This window comes from Pelodiscus sinensis, unplaced genomic scaffold (assembly GCF_049634645.1).
Source record: "Pelodiscus sinensis isolate JC-2024 unplaced genomic scaffold, ASM4963464v1 ctg105, whole genome shotgun sequence".
Taxonomy (NCBI): domain Eukaryota; kingdom Metazoa; phylum Chordata; order Testudines; family Trionychidae; genus Pelodiscus; species Pelodiscus sinensis.
Window position 1 is genome coordinate 197891 of NW_027465839.1, and position 20567 is coordinate 218457.

At 67.7% G+C, this 20567-nt stretch overlaps 1 protein-coding gene across 4 annotated transcripts; it reads right to left on the bottom strand.

The window, feature by feature from the left end:
- Window positions 1–7575: 7575 nt before the first annotated feature.
- Window positions 7576–20246, bottom strand: LOC142823568 (major histocompatibility complex class I-related protein 1-like). Of its 4 annotated transcripts, none has more exons than XM_075914809.1 (8): window positions 20096–20246; window positions 18634–18894; window positions 17356–17631; window positions 15511–15786; window positions 10214–10318; window positions 9397–9429; window positions 8913–8945; window positions 7576–8658 (listed from the first exon to the last, which is right to left on the bottom strand). In XM_075914809.1, exons 1-8 carry the CDS (start codon window positions 20151–20153, stop codon window positions 8648–8650), a joined length of 1053 nt encoding a protein of 350 aa, XP_075770924.1. In that variant the 5' UTR covers window positions 20154–20246; the 3' UTR covers window positions 7576–8647. The 4 variants fall into 4 exon arrangements, with proteins under 4 accessions (XP_075770924.1, XP_075770926.1, XP_075770925.1 ...); XM_075914808.1 differs by lacking the exons at window positions 7576–8658; window positions 8913–8945; window positions 9397–9429; window positions 10214–10318 and adding exons at window positions 12447–13603; window positions 13857–13889; window positions 14341–14373; window positions 15109–15213; XM_075914811.1 differs by lacking the exon at window positions 8913–8945.
- Window positions 20247–20567: the final 321 nt, after the last annotated feature.

The following is a 20567-nucleotide window of genomic DNA, read 5'->3' on the forward strand; positions in this document are numbered from 1 at the left end:
GCGAATTGCTCAAATTCAGGGCTCTCTACAGCCCCCAGACTGGAGACCTTCCCAAATAGGCCACACACCAGTCCCACTGAGCACTTCAGCAGCCTGCCTGGCCAGCCAGAAGCCTCACGAGCAAAACCCCTCAGACACCCCAGCTCTCTCCATGCCCCAAACAGCCCCGGGCCTGCCCACAGGTGGGGGGTATAGAACCCAACCTCTCCTCCCCCAAACAAGTTCTGTCTGGTCCCAAGAAACCAGCCACAGATCCCTGGTCAATTTACCTTCCAGATCTTACCCACAAATCTCGCTGGGCCAATCCTTTAGCATCTAACATCTAAAGGTTTATTACTAAGAGAACAAAAAGCCTGAGAGTGAGGCTGTTAAAGTATCCGACGTTACATGCACCGAATCTCCCAGTTCTCGATGCAGGCTCTAGCAGAGATGTTACAACTGCTGGCTTAAAAGTCCTTGGTGCACATCCTAGGTCAGGATGGGTCCACAGGTCTTCCTGGATTCTGATTCCCTGAGAGGCCGCATCTGGGGTCAGGAGCAGATCTGAAGACCAGATAGAGGCTGCCACATGGCATCTTTACACCTCCTTCCTCAACTCTTCTTGGCTGCAGCAGGTCACCTGGCCAGCGGCCTAGCCCTGTGTTCCCTGCTGGTAGCCCCTAGGTCTCAGTCCCCATTCTTGAGGTGTGTCCTTGGCCTGTGGAGGGCCATTGTTCCACGGAGACTTGCTCGTTAGCACGTCCATAGGCTGAGCATTCTTCATCTACTGCTCAATCCCAGACAGAGAAACTTCCAGTATCAACACAGAGCCCATATCCATAACTGCACACAGACATTGTACCGGTATGTGAAGAGCAGATACAGAATCAGTAGAAGGTAAGCTTTTGTTTGACACCCACATGGCCCCCTTTGTACCACGGAGGGCAGGAGAGGGTGCCTGGTCAGGGGGCAGGGGGTAGAGGAGGGTGCGTGGCCAGGGGGGCTGGAGACAGGGTGTGTGGCCAGGGGGCAGGGGAGGGTGCCTGGCCAGGGGGGCTGGAGACAGGGGTCGGGTCAGAGGGCAGGAGAGAGGATTTTGGCCAGAGGGCTGAGAGCAAAGGCAGGGGGATTTGGCCAGGAGGCTGGAGGCAGGCTGTCTGACCTGGGGCGTGGGGGGTGTCAGCAAAGGGATGGGGGGGCACTTTCTCATTTTCATGCCCCATGGCAGGCTCTGTGTAACAGCCTCCTGCTGCTCCCATTCACCGACAGGGGAGGCTGCAGGAAGTTGGGGGAGGGGACAAAAAATAGCAGCTCCCGGGAGCTATATTTGGTTCCTGGTTTCTCCGGGGGGGGGGGGGGGGGGGGGGGACACACATGCTGTTGCACTGAGCCGTTTTTACCTTACTATGTTTGCTGCTGCTCCCCAGCGGGGCGGGCGGCGAGGGCTCGGAGGAGGGGCAGAACCCAAACGGACCCGGGCGCGGGGCGCTGGGCGCAGGCCGGTGGGGTAGGTGGATCCGGACCAGCGCAAAGCGCCGCACTGGGGAAGGACCGATCCGCGTCACCCTCCCCCTAAGTGCGGCGCTTTGCTTGGCCCTTCCTCCACTTCACCCCCTGACCCCCGCCCAGTGCTCCAGCCTGCCCAGGCTTATGGGTCAATTGTGTAGTTGTCTACACACCGACAGCCCCACGCTGAATACGCCCGGCGTGTGACACTGCAGCCCCCCCCCCACACACACACCCACACACCTGGGCTGCGGCAGCAGGAGCGTTGCCAGTGGGGCACAGGAGGCCGCAGGCTTCCCCCCCGCCCCCCACCTCAGGGCGCTTGGTGCTGCCGGGAGGGCAGGGGACGGGACTGGATGCCCGGCGCAGCCCCCGGTAGCTCTCGTGCCCTGGGATTGCTCCGGTCCCCATGGCGTCCCGTGACAGCGCCCGGCCTCCGCTCCGCCCGAGCGCCGCTTCTTTCCGAAACGGGTTAGAAAAACCAGCGCGCCACGAGCCCTGCGCTCCAGCATGGGGACCGGGGGGGGGGGGGGGGGGGGGGGGGGGTGTGCAACAGGTGCTGTGACGCCAGCGGGGTCTCTTCCTGCTGTGTATAGCGAGGGGGGGCTGTGTACAGCTGGGGGGCTGTGCCCAGTTGTGTATAGCTGGGGGGCTGTGCCCAGTTGTGTACAGCTGGGGGGCTGTGCCTGTGTATGGGGGGGTTGCCCAGCTGTGTATAGTTGGGGGGCTGTGTATAGCGAGGGGGGGGCTGTGTATAGCGGGGGGGCTGTGCCCTGCTGTGTATAGCGGGGGGGGGGCTGTGTATAGCGGGGGGGCTGTGCCCTGCTGTGTATAGCGGGGGGGGCTGTGTATAGCGAGGGGGGGGCTGTGTATAGCGGGGGGGCTGTGCCCTGCTGTGTATAGCGGGGGGGGGGCTGTGTATAGCGGGGGGGCTGTGCCCTGCTGTGTATAGCGGGGGGGGGGCTGTGCATAGCTGGGGGGGGCTGTGTATAGCGGGGGGGCTGTGCCCTGCTGTGTATAGCGGGGGGGGGGGCTGTGCATAGCTGGGAGGGGGCTGTGTATAGCGGGGGGGCTGTGCCCTGCTGTGTATAGCGGGGGGGGGGCTGTGTATAGCAGGGGGGCTGTGCCCTGCTGTGTATAGCGGGGGGGGGGCTGTGTATAGCGGGGGGGCTGTGCCCTGCTGTGTATAGCGGGGGGGGGGGCTGTGTATAGCGGGGGGGGGGCTGTGCCCGGCTGTGCATAGCGGGGGGGGGGGCGGGTGTTGCTCCTATCACCACTGGGAACACTGGCAGCCGCTGTCCTGGGGAGGATTCAGGGGGGGGGGGCGGGGCGGGGCCTCCCCGCGCTCGCTCCGTGACTCAGTCTCCCCAGGGCGCCCCTCCGCGCTTCCCCCATTTCCCGGCGACAGCCCCCCGCAGGCAGGAGACGCGGCCCGGGGTCCGTGGCCAGGGCGGCGGGGGCCCGGGGCGGCCCGCGGGCCGGGCTGGGCTGGGCTCCGGCGAGGCAGCGGCGCCCCCTGGCGCCCGGCCGGGGCAGGTTTCCCGGTGCCCGGGTGATTTCTCGGAAAGGGCCGGGCTCCCCGCGGCTGCGTCCGGCCCCGCCTCGCCCCGCCCCTGCTGCCGCCTGGGCCCTGGCCAGGGAGCGCGGCGGGGATTTTATTCCCCTTGTGATGTTGCTTGTGACTCTCCTGCCCCGCAGGAACCCCCGGGGCGTGCCTCAGTTTCCCTGGGTGCTACCCCGATAGCGCGGTGGGGGTGGGGAATTCGGGGGGCCGGCCTCCCCCACGGGCACAGCAGCTGGTTGCTTTGTGGGACCTGAGCCTGGGGGGGGGGGGGGTGGAGCTGGCACCTTTTCCCCGGGGAAAAGGCCAGAGGCGAGGCTGGGGTGGGCTGCTGGGTGGGGGCGTGAGTCTGGCTGCCATGGAGAGCAGGGCCCTGGCTCTGAGCCCCCCTTGTCCCCCCAAGCTGGGCTGCCCTGGTCCAGTCTGTGCTACGCTGGGTCCCTGGGAGCCAATGTCCCTCCTGTCCCCGTGCCGGCTGGGAGTCCCTCTGGCTGCAGGTGGGGGGCAGGGCCCGGGGGCTCCCCACATTCCGTGACACTGTCACACAAACCATCTGGAGAGCACGAGAGCAGCCAGCGGCCAGGCAGCGTGACCCCTGCCGCCCCTCACTGGCACCGGGGATCAAACCCCAGACAAACCCGTCTTGCCCTGTGCGGGCATTTTACATGGCACCAGCTCAGCAGAGCCCCGTGAAAGAGAGAGGTGCCCTGTGGCTGTTCCCCCAGGTAACCAGTGTTCACACTGGCCTTGCTAACGACACGAGAGTTTGTAAGAATAAGAAGTCGGGCGTAAGTGGTTGCAAGTGAAAACAGACAGAGCCAGGGCAGTCCGGGAGCCAAATAAACAACACGCCCCAGCTGAGCCGACTCCGTGCAAACTCTTACCCTGCACGGCCCTCCTTAGCTCCTTTTCTGCCTGGGCCCAGCAGCTTTGCCTCCACCCAGTTGCAGACACAGGCCTGCTGGCTCCCTGGGGCAGGAACCCTTTCTCTGCCCCCCATGGCAAAGTCCCAGGTCCAAGATGGAGTTCAGCACCAGATGGTCTGGTCACATGTCTGTCTAGGACCAATCACAGTTTGGGCTCCCAGGGAAAACAAGCCCCCTCATGGGTCATTGGCTTGAGCACCGGGCCATTAAGTTCCTCCAGTTTTCCTAGTGGCCTTGTTAGCGCATTTACAATGAGCACATTGCCTATTGCCTCTTCCCGCACCAGAACAAGACACACACAGAAATAGCACACGCCCATTTCCCAGACGGTAATGGTTGCTGCTGATGTCACATGACCGGTTTTGCATAAAGCAGCTTCCTGTTCTGCATATTCATAAAACACAGGAAACCGGTGACTTCTCCCAAGTCCCCTTTCCTAAGTGATGCAGGGGGCTAACCCAGAGAGTAGGGACACCTCCCCCCCCCATCTACACCAGTGACACCGGGGAACAGACTCACCCAGCTGGGAGCTGCAGGATCAGTGGGGGGGGGGGGGGGGGCTGGGTTGCACTGATCTGTATCATGGGAGGAGCGACTCTATTGCTGGCCCCAGCCCCTAGCTCGTCCCCCTGGGCTCCCCTCAAAGCCCAGGGCGGTTGGATGAACCTGGCTCAGCCCATTGGCTCCCAGCTCCCCTCCCCCCCCAGTGGGAGCCCGGACTCCTGGAGTGTCTCCCAGCTCTGGGAGGGCAGTGGGGTCTAGTGGTTAGAGCCGTGTTTCCCAAATGGGGTTCTGTAGCACCCTGGGGTTCTGCAAGAAAATTCCATTACGGTCAAATTTATTATTAAAAAAATAATAATGAATGTGGTGTGACTTTTGTTTTTAAATACGTGCAGTGAAACTACGTGTTGAGCGCGTGACCTTGTTTGCTATTATCCTGACTTGCTTGTGGGCTAGTTCTTCAGCTCCTAGAGCAGCCTGCGATTGGGGGTCTGCACGATTCTTTCAAGTTTTAAAGGGCTCCGTGGCCACATAACATTGGGAAACTGAGTTACAACTGGGGGGCTGGGTTCTCTCTGGGCTCTGGGAGGGGAGTGGGGGCCAGTGGTTAGAGCAGGGGGGGCTGGGAGCCAGGACTCCTGGGTTCTCTCTAGGCTCTGGGAAGGGAGTGGAGGCTAGTGGTTAGAGCAGGGGGGGCTAGGAGCCAGGACTCCTGGGTGCTCTCTGGGAGGGGAGCAGGGGCTAGTGGTTAGAGCAGGGGGGCTGGGAGCCAGGACTCCTGGGTTCTCTCTGGGCTCTGGGAGGGGAGTGGGGCCCAGTGGTTAGAGCAGGGGGGGCTAGGAGCCAGGACTCCTGGGTTCTCTCTGGGAGGGGAGCAGGGGCTAGTGGTTAGAGCAGGGGGGCTGGGAGCCAGGACTCCTGGGTTCTCTCTGGGCTCTGGGAGGTGAGTGGGGGCCAGTGGTTAGAGCAGGGGGGGGCTAGGAGCCAGGACTCCTGGGTTCTCTCTGGGAGGGGAGCGGAGGCTAGTGGTTGGAGCAGGGGGCTGGGAGCCAGGACTGTGGGGGTTTCTCCCTGGCTGTGTCCAGTTCCGGGGTACAAGGCCTTGCCGCGGGGGGGGGCAGTGCAAGGCTAATAAATGATGGTGCTTTGGGGGGGCAGAGAAGGGGCAGTGACCCCCATGGGCCGGGGGGCAGACCAGCAGCCAGCACAGGGAGGGGCTGTTCCCACCGGGTTAGGCCCCGCTGTCCCACGGCTGGGACCCTGGAGCGGGGGGACGGCAGGAGGGCAGCCGAGGGGCCTGAGGTCTCTTCCAGCTCTGATTCCCCAGCCCGCGGGCCGGCCACCCGGGCTGGGCTCCGGCGAGGGAGCAGCCCCCCCTGCCGCCCGGCCGGGGCAGGTTTCTCCGTCCCCGGGTGATTTCTCGGAAAGGGCCGGGCTCCCCGAAAGCCCCGGCGGCTGCTTCCGCCTGGCTCGGTTGGCTGGGTCAGTGCCAGCGACTCCCCGGGCAGGTAGCCCAACGCTGGCCCCGCCTCTGCTACCGGCTGGGCCCTGGCCAGGAAATGCCAGGATGGGGGGCGGGGGGGGGGAGGATTTTATTCCCCTTGTGATGTTGCCTGTGATTCTCCTGCCCCAAGGTAACCCCCAGTGCGTGACTCAGTTTCCCTGAATGTTGCCCTGATAGTGAGAGGGGGGTGGGGATTTCAGGGTGATGGCCTCCCCTCCCCCATGTACAGTGGCTGGTGCTTTGTGGGCCCTGAGCCTGGGAGCAGGGTGCGGGCTGTGGGCACCGTTTGCCCGGGAAAAGGCCAGAGGTGGGGCTGGCTGCAGGGGGGGATGGCTGGCTGGGTGGGCGTAGGGCGTAGGGAGAGGGGCAAGGCCCTGGCTCTGCCCTCCCTCCCCACCCAGGCTGGGCTGCCCTGGCTGCTCCTGGCCCCTGTGCTGCCCAGTCTGGGCCATGCTGGGTCCCTGGGAGCCATTGACCCTCCTGGGCTCCCTGCCGGCTGAGCCCCCCCGGCTGCGAGTGGGGGGCAGGGCCGGGGGCTCCCCACCCCTTGGTGACACACACACACAGCTGCAAACTGGCCCAGGCTGGCTGCACCGGTGGGTCATTAACCCCCCTCTCCCCCCCCTCCCAGGCTGGAATGAGCCACCCGGAACCCCAGCCAGGTGTGAACACGGCAGGGAGCAGATCCGGATTAGCCGCTCCCAGGGTGCAGTGCGAGTTGGAGCACCGGCGTGCGCATCTGGCCTGGATCCATGTCTGCAGGTGCAGCATCGCCAGCGCGAGTCAGTCGAGCACCGCGGCCCCCCGACCCGGGAGTTGTGAAAAGTTACAAGCTGGGGGGGGGGGAGGTGTGAGCTGGTGAGATGGATTCACGCTGGGACGGGGACAGCAGGACACTTGCCGTGTGAAATGCGAGCGGTGTCCGGTTTGGCGGGATTCGCAGCCGATGGGCCCTCTCATCTTTTCCATCCGGGCGCAGAATAAATTTTTCTCTGTGCACCGAGGCATGTGTGAATGTGCACCACCAGGAGACACACAAAACCCAGCTTGGGAGCCCTGCTAAGTAGCTGGGTGGCAGCTGGATCACCCTAGGGCAGCAGCCCAAGCGCCCAGCTGACAGGGCACCGTGTTCACGGCTGTCTGGGCGTGGGGGCTGTTAAGTCCACATCTCACCTCTGTTTGGTAGCACCGGGGTGGGATGAGCAGGGCGGGTGGAGGAAACACCCTCCCCAAACCCAGCCTGTGACTCAGAGAGGGACCCATGTCCGTAATGCCGAGGGGTCAGAGACCCCCAGCCATCCTCCCTCCCCCAATGTTGTGATCAGCTTAAAAAAAGCCGATGAGGTTTTTTCAAACTCCTGGTTCCGTTTAAACACCCTCCGGGCCCTTGGGGGTGTCGTGTCTGCAGCCGCCGGCAGGGCTGGGACCCACAGCGCCCGCCAACACACCACAAGGGAAACGCTTCCCGGGACCGAGGGCCTGGCAGGATGGGTCCGGCGACGGCGAACACAACGGAGCCGCCCCGTGGTTCCCGCCCGACAGCGGCCGGACGCTCCATCGCCCCGCGGCACAAACGAGTCGGTTCCGCTCCAACGCGGTTCCTTGTGTGGAGAGTTTATAGCAGATCCATTTGAACAGCCGTGTAACAGCCTCACGCCCGGCCGGACAGCTCCCCAGCCGCAGACCCGGAGCAGAACCCGCGGCGGCCGGACCGGGGCCCACACAGAACCTGGGACAAACAGTCTCCAAAGTGCTTGAAACGCAGAGTAACACACCCCCAGACACACACACATGGCCCTGTAACAGGCATCTCCACAGACTCCAGTTTGCTTCCCGTTTTCCAGAGAGGGGAAACTGAGGCACGGCACCAGGGAAAGGAATCCCTCGAGTGCCACGCGACAAATGGGACCCCGGAGTCCTGGCTCCCGGACCGGGCTGCTCCCAGGGATGTCCATGATGCACCGAGGAAGCTTTCATTTCCCAGGGGGCCATGCGGCAGCCTGGCCAAAGCCATCTTGTGGGTTTTGGCCAAAATCCTTCCCTTTTCGGGGCCAAACTTTTCGGTTTTCCACGTGGCTCCCCCTCCCCCATCCCTTGGGAGGTGCCTCCCGGCTCCGTGCACCCGAGGGAGCCGCGGTCCCTGCCCGGAAGGGCTCACACACAAACCGAACCCTGCCGCGATTCGGGCCAGCTGTGCCCACGGGGCTGTCCAGTGAGGGTGGCAGAGCAGAGGGCCGGCCGTGCCCACGGGGCTGTCCAGTGAGGGTGGCAGAGCAGAAGGCCGGCCGTGCCCACGGGGCTGTCCAGTGAGGGTCACAGAGCAGAAGGCCGGCCGTGCCCACGGGGCTGTCCAGTGAGGGTGGCAGAGCAGAGGGCCGGCCGTGCCCACGGGGCTGTCCAGTGAGGGTGGCAGAGCAGAGGGCCGGCCGTGCCCACGGGGCTGTCCAGTGAGGGTGGCAGAGCAGAGGGCCGGCCGTGCCCACGGGGCTGTCCAGTGAGGGTCACAGAGCAGAGGGCCGGCCGTGCCCATGGGGCTGTCCAGTGAGGGTGGCAGAGCAGAGGCCACGCCCACCACAGGGCCCCACGGAGGGGGGGGTTCAGGGGCGGTGGGGCTGTTCCGTGTTGGCCCCCGGTCGGTCCGTGTCTTCGCCATCCGGCTGCTCCGACCAGCTACGTTCCACCTGCAGGAGGGAGACACGGGAGAGTCAGGGGCGGCCCCGAGCTGCGTCCACATGGGTCAGAGGGGGCTGGCACTGGGGGGCTCCCCACAGACCCATCCCCCAGGGAGACCGCCCCACGCTCTCCCCCTTGCAGGGACACCCCCCATGCCTGGGATGCCCTTCGGCAGAGGAGGGGGAGCCAGCCACAGACCCGCAGCTCAGGGCTGGCCCCACAGAGCCCTCGGTGACGGCCCCGGACAGTCTCCCCCACGTACCGGAGATGGAGCTGTCCGATCCGCTGTCGCTGGCTGTGGGGGGAGGAGAGGAGGGGGTCAGGGCCTGGTGGGGTGTGGCAGGCTCCCCTGGACTCAGCCCCCCACCTCCCCGCCCCACAGGGAACAGTCGGGGCGACCGGATTGCGATAGACCAGAGGCCAAGGGGAGCAGGGGCCGGAGAGGTGGAGAACGCGGGCAGGGGCTGGGCGGTTGGGGAACGTGGGCAGGGACCAGCAGGGGCAGGAGCAGTCTCCGGTGCCTGATTTCCAGGCTGCGTTCGGGGCGGCCTGGGGGGAGCTGAACTCCGGCTGGGGTCCCCGGAAATGGGCGTCAGGCTGGGGTACCAGGAGAGTCTTAGGGCAGGGACCCAGTGCCCCCGGGGCGTTGGTGGTGCCCGGAGCCAGCTCCCCGAGCTGCACAAACCAGTGCTGAGGCCAGAGGGGGGGCAGGGGGCGCTGCTTGGCGTGGGGGTCGGCTCACTCACCTGGCGCCTGTGAGTACAGCTCTGCCTTGGGCCCTGCGGGGAGAAAGTAGCTCTCAGCAAGGGCCAGACCCGGCGCTGGTTGACCTACGGGGCCCACAGGGCCCCTGGACAGTCCCCGCCCGCGGGGTGGGGGCCAGCAACAGGCTCCCTCCCTGAGCCCCCCAGCGTGTGCCTGGCTGAGCCCTCTCAGGGCAGACCCATGGCAGCAGTGCTGGGAGGTGCAGGGCAGGGTGCTGGACAGGGTGCGGGGCACGGTGCAGGGACAGGGTGTGGGACAGGGTGCAGGGAAAGGGTGCGGGGCATGGTGTGGGGCATGGTGTGGGGCAGAGTGTGGGACAGGGTGCAGGGCAGGGTGTGGGGCAGGGTGCAGGGACAGGGTGTGGGACAGGGTGCGGGACAGGGTGGGGGGCAGGGTGCAGCGTGAGGGGCAGAATGTGGGGCAGGGTGCAGGGCAGGGTGCGGGGACAGGGTGCGGGGCAGAGTGCGGGGTAGGGTGGGAGACAGGGTGCAGGGCAGTGTGAGGGGCAGGGTGGGAGACAGGGTGCAGGACAGGGTGCAGGGCAGGGTGCAGGGCAGGGTGGGGGACAGGGTGGGGGACAGGGACAGGGTGGGGGACAGGGTGGGGGACAGGGTGCGGAGGCAGAGTGCGGGGCAGGGTGCGGGGCAGGGACAGGGTGGGGGACACGGTGGGGCACAGGGTGGGGGGGCAGGGTGCGGGGCAGGGACAGGGTGCGGGACAGGGACAGGGTGGGGGACAGGGTGCGGGGCAGGGTGCAGGGCAGGGTGCGGGGCAGCCCAGGGACCCCCAGCTCCGTACCTCGCTGTCTCCTCTTCCACACCAGTGCGACCAGCACGGCGGCCGCCCCCACGGCCAGGATCACGCCAGCCACCACCGGGATCAGCAGGGGGTCGGACTGTGGCTCTGAAATGGGGACAGGGCGGGGGCTGGGAAGGGAGCAAGACACTCCCCCACCCGGCTCCCCCATCAGAGTCAGCCCCTCCCCTCCCCCTCAGTGCCCCATAGCCCCCCCTGCCCCTCCCCCATCACAGAGTCACTCTGGGAGGTGAGTGGGGGCCAGTGGTTAGAGCAGGGGGGGGCTAGGAGCCAGGACTCCTGGGTTCTCTCTGGGAGGGGAGCGGAGGCTAGTGGTTGGAGCAGGGGGCTGGGAGCCAGGACTGTGGGGGTTTCTCCCTGGCTGTGTCCAGTTCCGGGGTACAAGGCCTTGCCGCGGGGGGGGGGCAGTGCAAGGCTAATAAATGATGGTGCTTTGGGGGGGCAGAGAAGGGGCAGTGACCCCCATGGGCCGGGGGGCAGACCAGCAGCCAGCACAGGGAGGGGCTGTTCCCACCGGGTTAGGCCCCGCTGTCCCACGGCTGGGACCCTGGAGCGGGGGGACGGCCGGAGGGCAGCCGAGGGGCCTGAGGTCTCTCCCAGCTCTGATTCCCCAGCCCGCGGGCCGGCCACCCGGGCTGGGCTCCGGCGAGGGAGCAGCCCCCCCTGCCGCCCGGCCGGGGCAGGTTTCTCCGTCCCCGGGTGATTTCTCGGAAAGGGCCGGGCTCCCCGAAAGCCCCGGCGGCTGCTTCCGCCTGGCTCGGTTGGCTGGGTCAGTGCCAGCGACTCCCCGGGCAGGTAGCCCAACGCTGGCCCCGCCTCTGCTACCGGCTGGGCCCTGGCCAGGAAATGCCAGGATGGGGGGCGGGGGGGGGGAGGATTTTATTCCCCTTGTGATGTTGCCTGTGATTCTCCTGCCCCAAGGTAACCCCCAGTGCGTGACTCAGTTTCCCTGAATGTTGCCCTGATAGTGAGAGGGGGGTGGGGATTTCAGGGTGATGGCCTCCCCTCCCCCATGTACAGTGGCTGGTGCTTTGTGGGCCCTGAGCCTGGGAGCAGGGTGCGGGCTGTGGGCACCGTTTGCCCGGGAAAAGGCCAGAGGTGGGGCTGGCTGCAGGGGGGGATGGCTGGCTGGGTGGGCGTAGGGCGTAGGGAGAGGGGCAAGGCCCTGGCTCTGCCCTCCCTCCCCACCCAGGCTGGGCTGCCCTGGCTGCTCCTGGCCCCTGTGCTGCCCAGTCTGGGCCATGCTGGGTCCCTGGGAGCCATTGACCCTCCTGGGCTCCCTGCCGGCTGAGCCCCCCCGGCTGCGAGTGGGGGGCAGGGCCGGGGGCTCCCCACCCCTTGGTGACACACACACACAGCTGCAAACTGGCCCAGGCTGGCTGCACCGGTGGGTCATTAACCCCCCTCTCCCCCCCCTCCCAGGCTGGAATGAGCCACCCGGAACCCCAGCCAGGTGTGAACACGGCAGGGAGCAGATCCGGATTAGCCGCTCCCAGGGTGCAGTGCGAGTTGGAGCACCGGCGTGCGCATCTGGCCTGGATCCATGTCTGCAGGTGCAGCATCGCCAGCGCGAGTCAGTCGAGCACCGCGGCCCCCCGACCCGGGAGTTGTGAAAAGTTACAAGCTGGGGGGGGGGGAGGTGTGAGCTGGTGAGATGGTTTCACGCTGGGACGGGGACAGCAGGACACTTGCCGTGTGAAATGCGAACGGCGTCTGGTTTGGCGGGATTCGCAGCCGATGGGCCCTCTCATCTTTTCCATCCGGGCGCAGAATAAATTTTTCTCTGTGCACCGAGGCATGTGTGAATGTGCACCACCAGGAGACACACAAAACCCAGCTTGGGAGCCCTGCTAAGTAGCTGGGTGGCAGCTGGATCACCCTAGGGCAGCAGCCCAAGCGCCCAGCTGACAGGGCACCGTGTTCACGGCTGTCTGGGCGTGGGGGCTGTTAAGTCCACATCTCACCTCTGTTTGGTAGCACCGGGGTGGGATGAGCAGGGCGGGTGGAGGAAACACCCTCCCCAAACCCAGCCTGTGACTCAGAGAGGGACCCATGTCCGTAATGCCGAGGGGTCAGAGACCCCCAGCCATCCTCCCTCCCCCAATGTTGTGATCAGCTTAAAAAAAGCCGATGAGGTTTTTTCAAACTCCTGGTTCCGTTTAAACACCCTCCGGGCCCTTGGGGGTGTCGTGTCTGCAGCCGCCGGCAGGGCTGGGACCCACAGCGCCTGCCAACACACCACAAGGGAAACGCTTCCCGGGACCGAGGGCCTGGCAGGATGGGTCCGGCGACGGCGAACACAACGGAGCCGCCCCGTGGTTCCCGCCCGACAGCGGCCGGACGCTCCATCGCCCCGCGGCACAAACGAGTCGGTTCCGCGGTTCCTTGTGTGGAGAGTTTATAGCAGATCCATTTGAACAGCCGTGTAACAGCCTCACGCCCGGCCGGACAGCTCCCCAGCTGCAGACCCGGAGCAGAACCCGCAGCGGCCGGACCGGGGCCCACACAGAACCTGGGACAAACAGTCTCCAAAGTGCTTGAAACGCAGAGTAACACACCCCCAGACACACACACATGGCCCTGTAACAGGCATCTCCACAGACTCCAGTTTGCTTCCCGTTTTCCAGAGAGGGGAAACTGAGGCACGGCACCAGGGAAAGGAATCCCTCGAGTGCCACGCGACAAATGGGACCCCGGAGTCCTGGCTCCCGGACCGGGCTGCTCCCAGGGATGTCCATGATGCACCGAGGAAGCTTTCATTTCCCAGGGGGCCATGCGGCAGCCTGGCCAAAGCCATCTTGTGGGTTTTGGCCAAAATCCTTCCCTTTTCGGGGCCAAACTTTTCGGTTTTCCACGTGGCTCCCCCTCCCCCATCCCTTGGGAGGTGCCTCCCGGCTCCGTGCACCCGAGGGAGCCGCGGTCCCTGCCCGGAAGGGCTCACACACAAACCGAACCCTGCCGCGATTCGGGCCAGCTGTGCCCACGGGGCTGTCCAGTGAGGGTGGCAGAGCAGAGGGCCGGCCGTGCCCACGGGGCTGTCCAGTGAGGGTGGCAGAGCAGAAGGCCGGCCGTGCCCACGGGGCTGTCCAGTGAGGGTCACAGAGCAGAAGGCCGGCCGTGCCCACGGGGCTGTCCAGTGAGGGTGGCAGAGCAGAGGGCCGGCCGTGCCCACGGGGCTGTCCAGTGAGGGTCACAGAGCAGAGGGCCGGCCGTGCCCACGGGGCTGTCCAGTGAGGGTCACAGAGCAGAGGCCACGCCCACCACAGGGCCCCACGGGGGGGGGGGGGTTCAGGGGCGGTGGGGCCGTTCCGTGTCAGCCCCCGGTCGGTCCGTGTCTTCGCCATCCGGATGCTCCGACCGGCTACGTTCCACCTGCAGGAGGGAGACACGGGAGAGTCAGGGGCAGCCCCGAGCTGCGTCCACGTGGGTCAGAGGGGGCTGGCATTGGGGGGCTCCCCACAGACCCATCCCCCAGGGAGACTGCCCCACACTCTCCCCCTTGCAGGGACACCCCCATGTCTGGGACGCCCTTCGGCAGAGGAGGGGGAGCCAGCCACAGACCCGCAGCTCAGGGCTGGCCCCACAGAGCCCTCGGTGACGGCCCCGGACAGTCTCCCCCACGTACCGGAGATGGAGCTGTCCGATCCGCTGTCGCTGGCTGTGGGGGGAGGAGAGGAGGGGGTCAGGGCCTGGTGGGGTGTGGCAGGCTCCCCTGGACTCAGCCCCCCACCTCTCCGCCCCACAGGGAACAGTCGGGGTGACCGGATTGCGATAGACCAGAGGCCAAGGGGAGCGGGGGCCGGAGAGGTGGAGAACGCGGGCAGGGGCTGGGCGGTTGGGGAACGTGGGCAGGGACCAGCAGGGGCAGGAGCAGTCTCCGGTGCCTGATTTCCAGGCTGCGTTCGGGGCGGCCTGGGGGGAGCTGAACTCCGGCTGGGGTCCCCGGAAATGGGCGTCAGGCTGGGGTACCAGGAGAGTCTTAGGGCAGGGACCCAGTGCCCCCGGGGCGTTGGTGGTGCCCGGAGCCAGCTCCCCGAGCTGCACAAACCAGTGCTGAGGCCGGGGGGGGGACCGGGGGCGCTGCCTGGCGTGGGGGTCGGCTCACTCACCTGGCGCCTGTGAGTACAGCTCTGCCTTGGGCCCTGCAGGGAGAAAGTAGCTCTCAGCAAGGGCCAGACCCGGCGCTGGTCGACCTACGGGGCCCACAGGGCCCCTGGACAGTCCCCACCCGCGGGGTGGGGGCCAGCAACAGGCTCCCTCCCTGAGCCCCCCAGCGTGTGCCTGGCTGAGCCCTCTCAGGGCAGACCCATGGCAGCAGTGCTGGGAGGTGCAGGGCAGGGTGCTGGACATGATGCGGGGGCAGGGTGCGGGACAGGGTGCAGGGAAAGGGTGCGCCATGGTGTGGGGCAGAGTGTGGGGCAGAGTGTGGGACAGGGTGCAGGGCAGGGTGCGGGGGCAGGGTGCGGGGGCAGGGTGCGGGGGCAGGGGGCAGCGTGAGGGGCAGAATGTGGGGCAGGGTGCAGGGACAGGGTGCGGGGACAGGGTGGGGGACAGGGACAGGGGGGGGGACAGAGTGCGGGGCAGGGTGGGAGACAGGGTGCAGGGCAGCGTGCGGGGCAGGGTGGGGGACAGGGTGGGGGACAGGGACAGGGTGGGGGACAGAGTGCGGGGGCAGGGTGCAGGGCAGGGTGTGGGACAGGGTGTGGGGCAGGGTGTGGGGCAGGGACAGGGTGCAGGGGCAGGATGTGGGGGCAGGGTGCGGGGGCAGGGTGCGAGGGCAGGGACAGGGTGGGGGACAGAGTGCGGGGGCAGGGTGCAGGGCAGGGACAGGGTGTGGGGCAGGGTGCGGGGCAGCCCAGGGACCCCCAGCTCCGTACCTCGCTGTCTCCTCCTCCACACCAGTGCGACCAGCACAGCGGCCGCCCCCACGGCCAGGATCACTCCAGCCACCACCGGGATCAGCAGGGGGTCGGACTGCGGCTCTGAAATGGGGACAGGGCGGGGGCTGGGAAGGGAGCAAGACACTCCCCCACCCGGCTCCCCCATCAGAGTCAGCCACTCCCCTCCCCCTCAGTGCCCCATAGCCCCCCTGCCCCTCCCCCATCACAGTCAGCCACTCCCCTCCCCCTCAGTGCCCCATAGCCCCCCTGCCCCTCCCCCATCACAGAGTCAGCCACTCCCCTCTCCCTCAGTGCCCCATAGCCCCCCTGCCCCTCCCCCATCACAGAGTCAGTGCCCAGTGCCCACCCAGCTGGCTCCCCCCACACCCGCAGTCTTACCCCACGTGGCCTCCAGCGGCTGGGCCAGGCTCTCGTGCTCCACGTGGCACCGGTAGAGGCCTCTCTCCCGGGGGTCGACCTGCACCGTGGCCCAGGCGTGGTAGGTCCCGTCCCCGTTGGGCAGGACCCCCCCTCGCCACGTCTCCTGCTTGCGGCTCGCCCCGTTTCGCAGCCAGCGCATGGCGATCTCCCGGGGGTAGAAGCCGTGGGCCCGGCAGGTGAGGGTGGAGGGGCCACCGGGGTCGTCTCTGCTGGTGACCCGCACGGCCGGGCGCTCTGGGGGAGGGGAACAGAGGGCTCAGGGCTGCCCCCGTGGCCACCTCCCGGGTCCCCCTTTCCCCAGATCACTCATAAATACACTGACTAGGCTGGTCCCGGGACAGACCCTGGGGGGCCCCGCTGGCTACCCCTCTGCACTCGGAAAACTGACCCTTTATCCCCACCCTTTGGATCCTGCCTCGTAACCAGACGCGCCCAGCCCAGCGAACTCCCTGCTCCCGGCACAGGCACCCAGCTGCTGGGAGGGGCCCAACGGGGAATCAGGCTCCAGCACCAGGAACGTCCCTGCCCCCCATGACCCGCAGGGCGACCCTCACCCTGCCCGGCCAGTACCCCCTGGCCTGGCCAGCCCCCTGGCCTCTCCTCACCTGGCCAGCGACCCTCGCCCATCTCCCCCCTGCCCGGCCAGTCACCTGGTCTACCCGCACCTGGCCAGCGACCCTCACCCATCTCCCCCCTGCCCGGCCAGTACCCCCCTGCCTGGCCAGCCCCCTGGCCTCTCCTCACCTGGCCAGCAACCCTCGCCCATCTCCCCCCTGCCCGGCCAGTACCCCCCTGCCTGGCCAGCCCCCTGGCCTCTCCTCACCTGGCCAGCGACCCTCGCCCATCTCCCCCCTGCCCGGCCAGTCACCTGGTCTACCCCTGCCTGGCCAGCGACCCTCGCCCATCTCCCCCCTGCCCGGCCAGTACCCCCCTGCCTGGCCAGCCCCCTGGCCTCTCCTCACCTGGCCAGCAACCCTCGCCCATCTCCCCCCTGCCCGGCCAGTACCCCCCTGCCTGGCCAGCCCCCTGGCCTCTCCTCACCTGGCCAGCGACCCTCGCCCATCTCCCCCCTGCCCGGCCAGTACCCCCCGGCCCGGCCAGCCCCCTGGCCTCTCCTCACCTGGCCAGCGACCCTCGCCCATCTCCCCCCTGCCCGGCCAGTACCCCCCTGCCTGGCCAGCCCCCTGGCCTCTCCTCACCTGGCCAGCGACCCTCGCCCATCTCCCCCCTGCCCGGCCAGTCACCTGGTCTACCCCTGCCTGGCCAGCGACCCTCGCCCATCTCCCCCCTGCCCGGCCAGTACCCCCCTGCCTGGCCAGCCCCCTGGCCTCTCCTCACCTGGCCAGCGACCCTCGCCCATCTCCCCCCTGCCCGGCCAGTCACCTGGTCTACCCCTGCCTGGCCAGCGACCCTCGCCCATCTCCCCCCTGCCCGGCCAGTACCCCCCTGCCTGGCCAGCCCCCTGGCCTCTCCTCACCTGGCCAGCGACCCTCGCCCATCTGCCCCCTGCCCGGCCAGTACCCCCCTGCCTGGCCAGCCCCCTGGCCTCTCCTCACCTGGCCAGCGACCCTCGCCCATCTCCCCCCTGCCCGGCCAGTACCCCCCTGCCTGGCCAGCCCCCTGGCCTCTCCTCACCTGGCCAGCGACCCTCGCCCATCTGCCCCCTGCCCGGCCAGTCACCTGGTCTACCCGCACCTGGCCAGCGCCCTTGGGACTCACCCACCCCAGCCACCAGCCCCCCGGACTCACCCACCCCGGCCAGCCCCCCGGACTCACCCCTCCTGGCCAGCCCCCTGGACTCACCCCTCCTGGCCAGCGCCCCCCGGCCCAGCCGCAGGTACCGGCGCAGGGCGTCCAGGCACTCCAGCTCCAGGAAGTTGCGGTAATACTGCAGGGCGACGGGGTCGGCGTTCCAGCGGCGCTGGGTGGCCTCGGCCTCCCGGGCGGGGGCCTCCCACCGGTGCTGGGCGGCGTCGTACACCAGGAAGTCACCCCCGTCGAAGCCGAAGCGCCGGAAGCCCCCGGTGCCGCCGTCCGCCTGGATCTCGCAGCCGTAGGCGTACTGGAAGATGTGGAAGCCTGGGGGGGGCAGAACGGGGGGGTTGGGACTGGGACCCCCCGGGCTGCTGCTGGGTCTGTGACACCACCCCCCTGGATCCCTCAGGCCCTGCTTAGCACAGGGTCTGCCCCCCCTCCGGGGCCCTGCCTTGGGCCCCCTCAGTGCCGGCCCGGGTCTGCCCACTGCAGGGTCCTGGCAGGGCAGGGTGCACGGGCTGGGAACAGAGAGGGGCGGAGGGAGCCCCGGCCAGCTGGGGGCGCGGCACAGACCCTGCCCCAAGCACCTCACCGTGCAAAGAAACCGGCGGGGAAACTGAGGCACGGGGCCGGGAGCTGACTTGGCCGCGGTCACCCAGCACATCGGGGAAAAGAGTCACAGCCAGAACCCAGGCGTCTTGGCTCCCTGCCCCACTCTGCTCCAACCACTAGACTGCACTCCCCTCCCAGAGCCAGGCATGAACCCAGGCATCCAGACGCCCAAGCCCACCCGCTCCAACCACTAGACTGCACTCCCCTCCTTGAGCCAGGCATGAACCCAGGCATCCAGACGCCCAAGCCCACCCGCTCCAACCACTAGACTGCACTCCCCTCCTTGAGCCAGGCATGAACCCAGGCATCCAGACGCCCAAGCCCACCCGCTCCAACCACTAGACTGCACTCCCCTCCTGGAGCTAGGCATGAACTCAGGAGTCCTGGTTCCCTGCCCTGCTCCAACCACTAGACCCCACTCCCCTCCTGGAGCTAGGCATGAACTCAGGAGTCCTGGTTCCCTGCCCTGCTCCAACCACTAGACCCCGCTCCCCTCCTGGAGCTAGGCATGAACTAGGGAGTCCTGGTTCCCTGCCCTGCTCCAACCACTAGACCCTGCTCCCCTCCTGGAGCCAGGTATGAACCCAGTTGTCCTGGCTCCCTGCCCCACTCTGCTCCCACCACTAGACCCCACTCCCCTGCGGATGAGCCCCGGAGTCCCGGCCCGTCGTGCTGGGCTCTCGTTCCCGCTGCCCGGCCCCTGGGCGGACTCACCCCGGCTCTGGTTGTAGAGGTGCTGGTGGCTGCGCACCTTGCCGCGGAAGCAGGCCTGGCGCACCTTGTGGACGTGGTTCTCCCGCTCCCAGGCCTCGGGGGGGGCCGCCTGCATCCAGGGGGCGCGGGGCCGCATCTGCTGGGCCTTGCCGTCATACTCCACGAACCGTTGCCCGTCCACGTAGCCGGCCACCGTGAACTCGGGCAGCCCCGGGCCGGGCTCCGAGACGGCCGTCAGGAAGTACTGCAGCGTGTGAGAACCTGGCCGGGGGGGGGGGGGGGGGGCTGTTAGCGGGGTCTGTCTGTAGCCCCCTCCCCAAATGCTAGGAGAGCGTCCCATGGAGACCCCCCTCAACACCCAGCATAATGTCGATGGGGATTGACACATGGAACACAGAGCGCACGGGGACTCGCCGGCAGCAGGGAACAGTGCGGGGCGCCTGACACACAGTAGAGAGTGAAGAGTTGTGATAAGAATGGGGGCAGTGGGGGGAGCGTGGGCACAGACGTCACACACACTCGGCCAGCAGGGAGGGAGGAACGGACAGACAGACACACGGCCAGCGGGGAGGGAGGAACGGACAGACAGACCCACAGCCAGCAGGGAGGGAGGAATGGACAGACAGACACACAGCCAGCGGGGAGGGACAGCCGGATACTCCCACCCACCCACCCAAAACCAGCGGACAGAATCCCTGCCAGGCCCGTGCACCCCCATACCACAGCCTAGGCACAGAGCCGCACCAGGGGGCTGGAGGGGACATGGGGGCAGATATGGGGCAATGGCGGGGGGGGGGGAAGAGTCGCCGTCAGAGCCCCTGTATCACAGGGCCAGCCTGGGGACCCTCCACCGCCAGCCCAAAGGGGTGGGTTTGGCCCCTGCTCCCCGGGCGCTCCCAGCCCCCCCCTCAAAAAAAAACTTCAGCCACAATCTGCTGGCACCTCAGATGCCACCCCCAGGGCAGCAGCCTACCCCCAGCGCCCCCCCAAACCGGGACACACACACCTCTGACCCCCAGCGCCCCCCCAAACCGGGACACACACACCCCTGACCCCCAGCGCCCCCCCAAACCGGGACACACACACCCCTGACCCCCAGCGCCCCCCCAAACCGGGACACACACACCCCTGACCCCCAGCGCCCCCCAAACCGGGACACACACACCCCTGACCCCCAGCGCCCCCCCAAACCGGGACACACACACCCCTGACCCCCAGCGCCCCCCAAACCGGGACACACACACCCCTGACCCCCAGCGCCCCCCCAAACCGGGACACACACACCCCTGACCCCCACCCCGAGGGATAGAGGAACCGCCCCGCCCCCGCTGAAACTCACCACCCCCACCCTCCCAGAGCCTGCCCCCCCCGCTCTAACCACTAGCCCCCACTCCCCTGCCAGAGCCAGGCGTCCGGGCCCCCGCGGGGGGAGGGGTTAGCTCGCCCCGTTTGCCCCACTCACGTGACTCCGCGCCCCCCAGCAGCAGCAGGAGGGGGAGGAGGCTGCCCGGGCCCCCCATGCCGCGCGGTCCCTGCGCCGTGTGTGGGGCTGGCGGGGGGGAGGGGGGGAGAGCCGGGAAGCCGTCCCCCCCCCGCGGGCGTTTCCTGCCCGTTGCGACAGAGCCAGGCGGCCGGGCGGGGAGGAAGTGAGATGCCAGCACAGCGGGGGGGGGGAGCCCCGGGACCGCCCCCCCCGCCAGCATCCCCCCCAGGACCGCTTCCCGCCAGTCTCCCCTCCGCTAGCGACCCCCCCCCCCGCCGACACCAGACCCCCAGTCACCCTCCCCCCCGAGACCGGCCCCCCATGCAGATACGGGGCCCCCCCATTCCCTGACGGCCCCCCAGCCCACATCCCCCTCCCTCCGCAGCCAGGAGCCATCTCCAAAGCAACCAAGGGATTTAGGAGCCTTGGTCTGCAAGTGTTTAAACCTCTC

Excerpts from the sequence above, each read along its gene's own strand:
- LOC142823568 (XM_075914809.1), bottom strand. The coding sequence starts at position 20,153 with ATGGGGGGCCCGGGCAGCCTCCTCCCCCTCCTGCTGCTGCTGGGGGGC. Across the intron at positions 15,787-17,355 it reads GGGGGCGCTGGCCAGGAGGG|AGCGCCCGGCCGTGCGGGTC; the intron begins GTGAGTCCAGGG and ends CCCCTCCCCCAG. Across the intron at positions 9,430-10,213 it reads GTGGAAGAGGAGACAGCGAG|GGCCCAAGGCAGAGCTGTAC; the intron begins GTACGGAGCTGG and ends TTCTCCCCGCAG.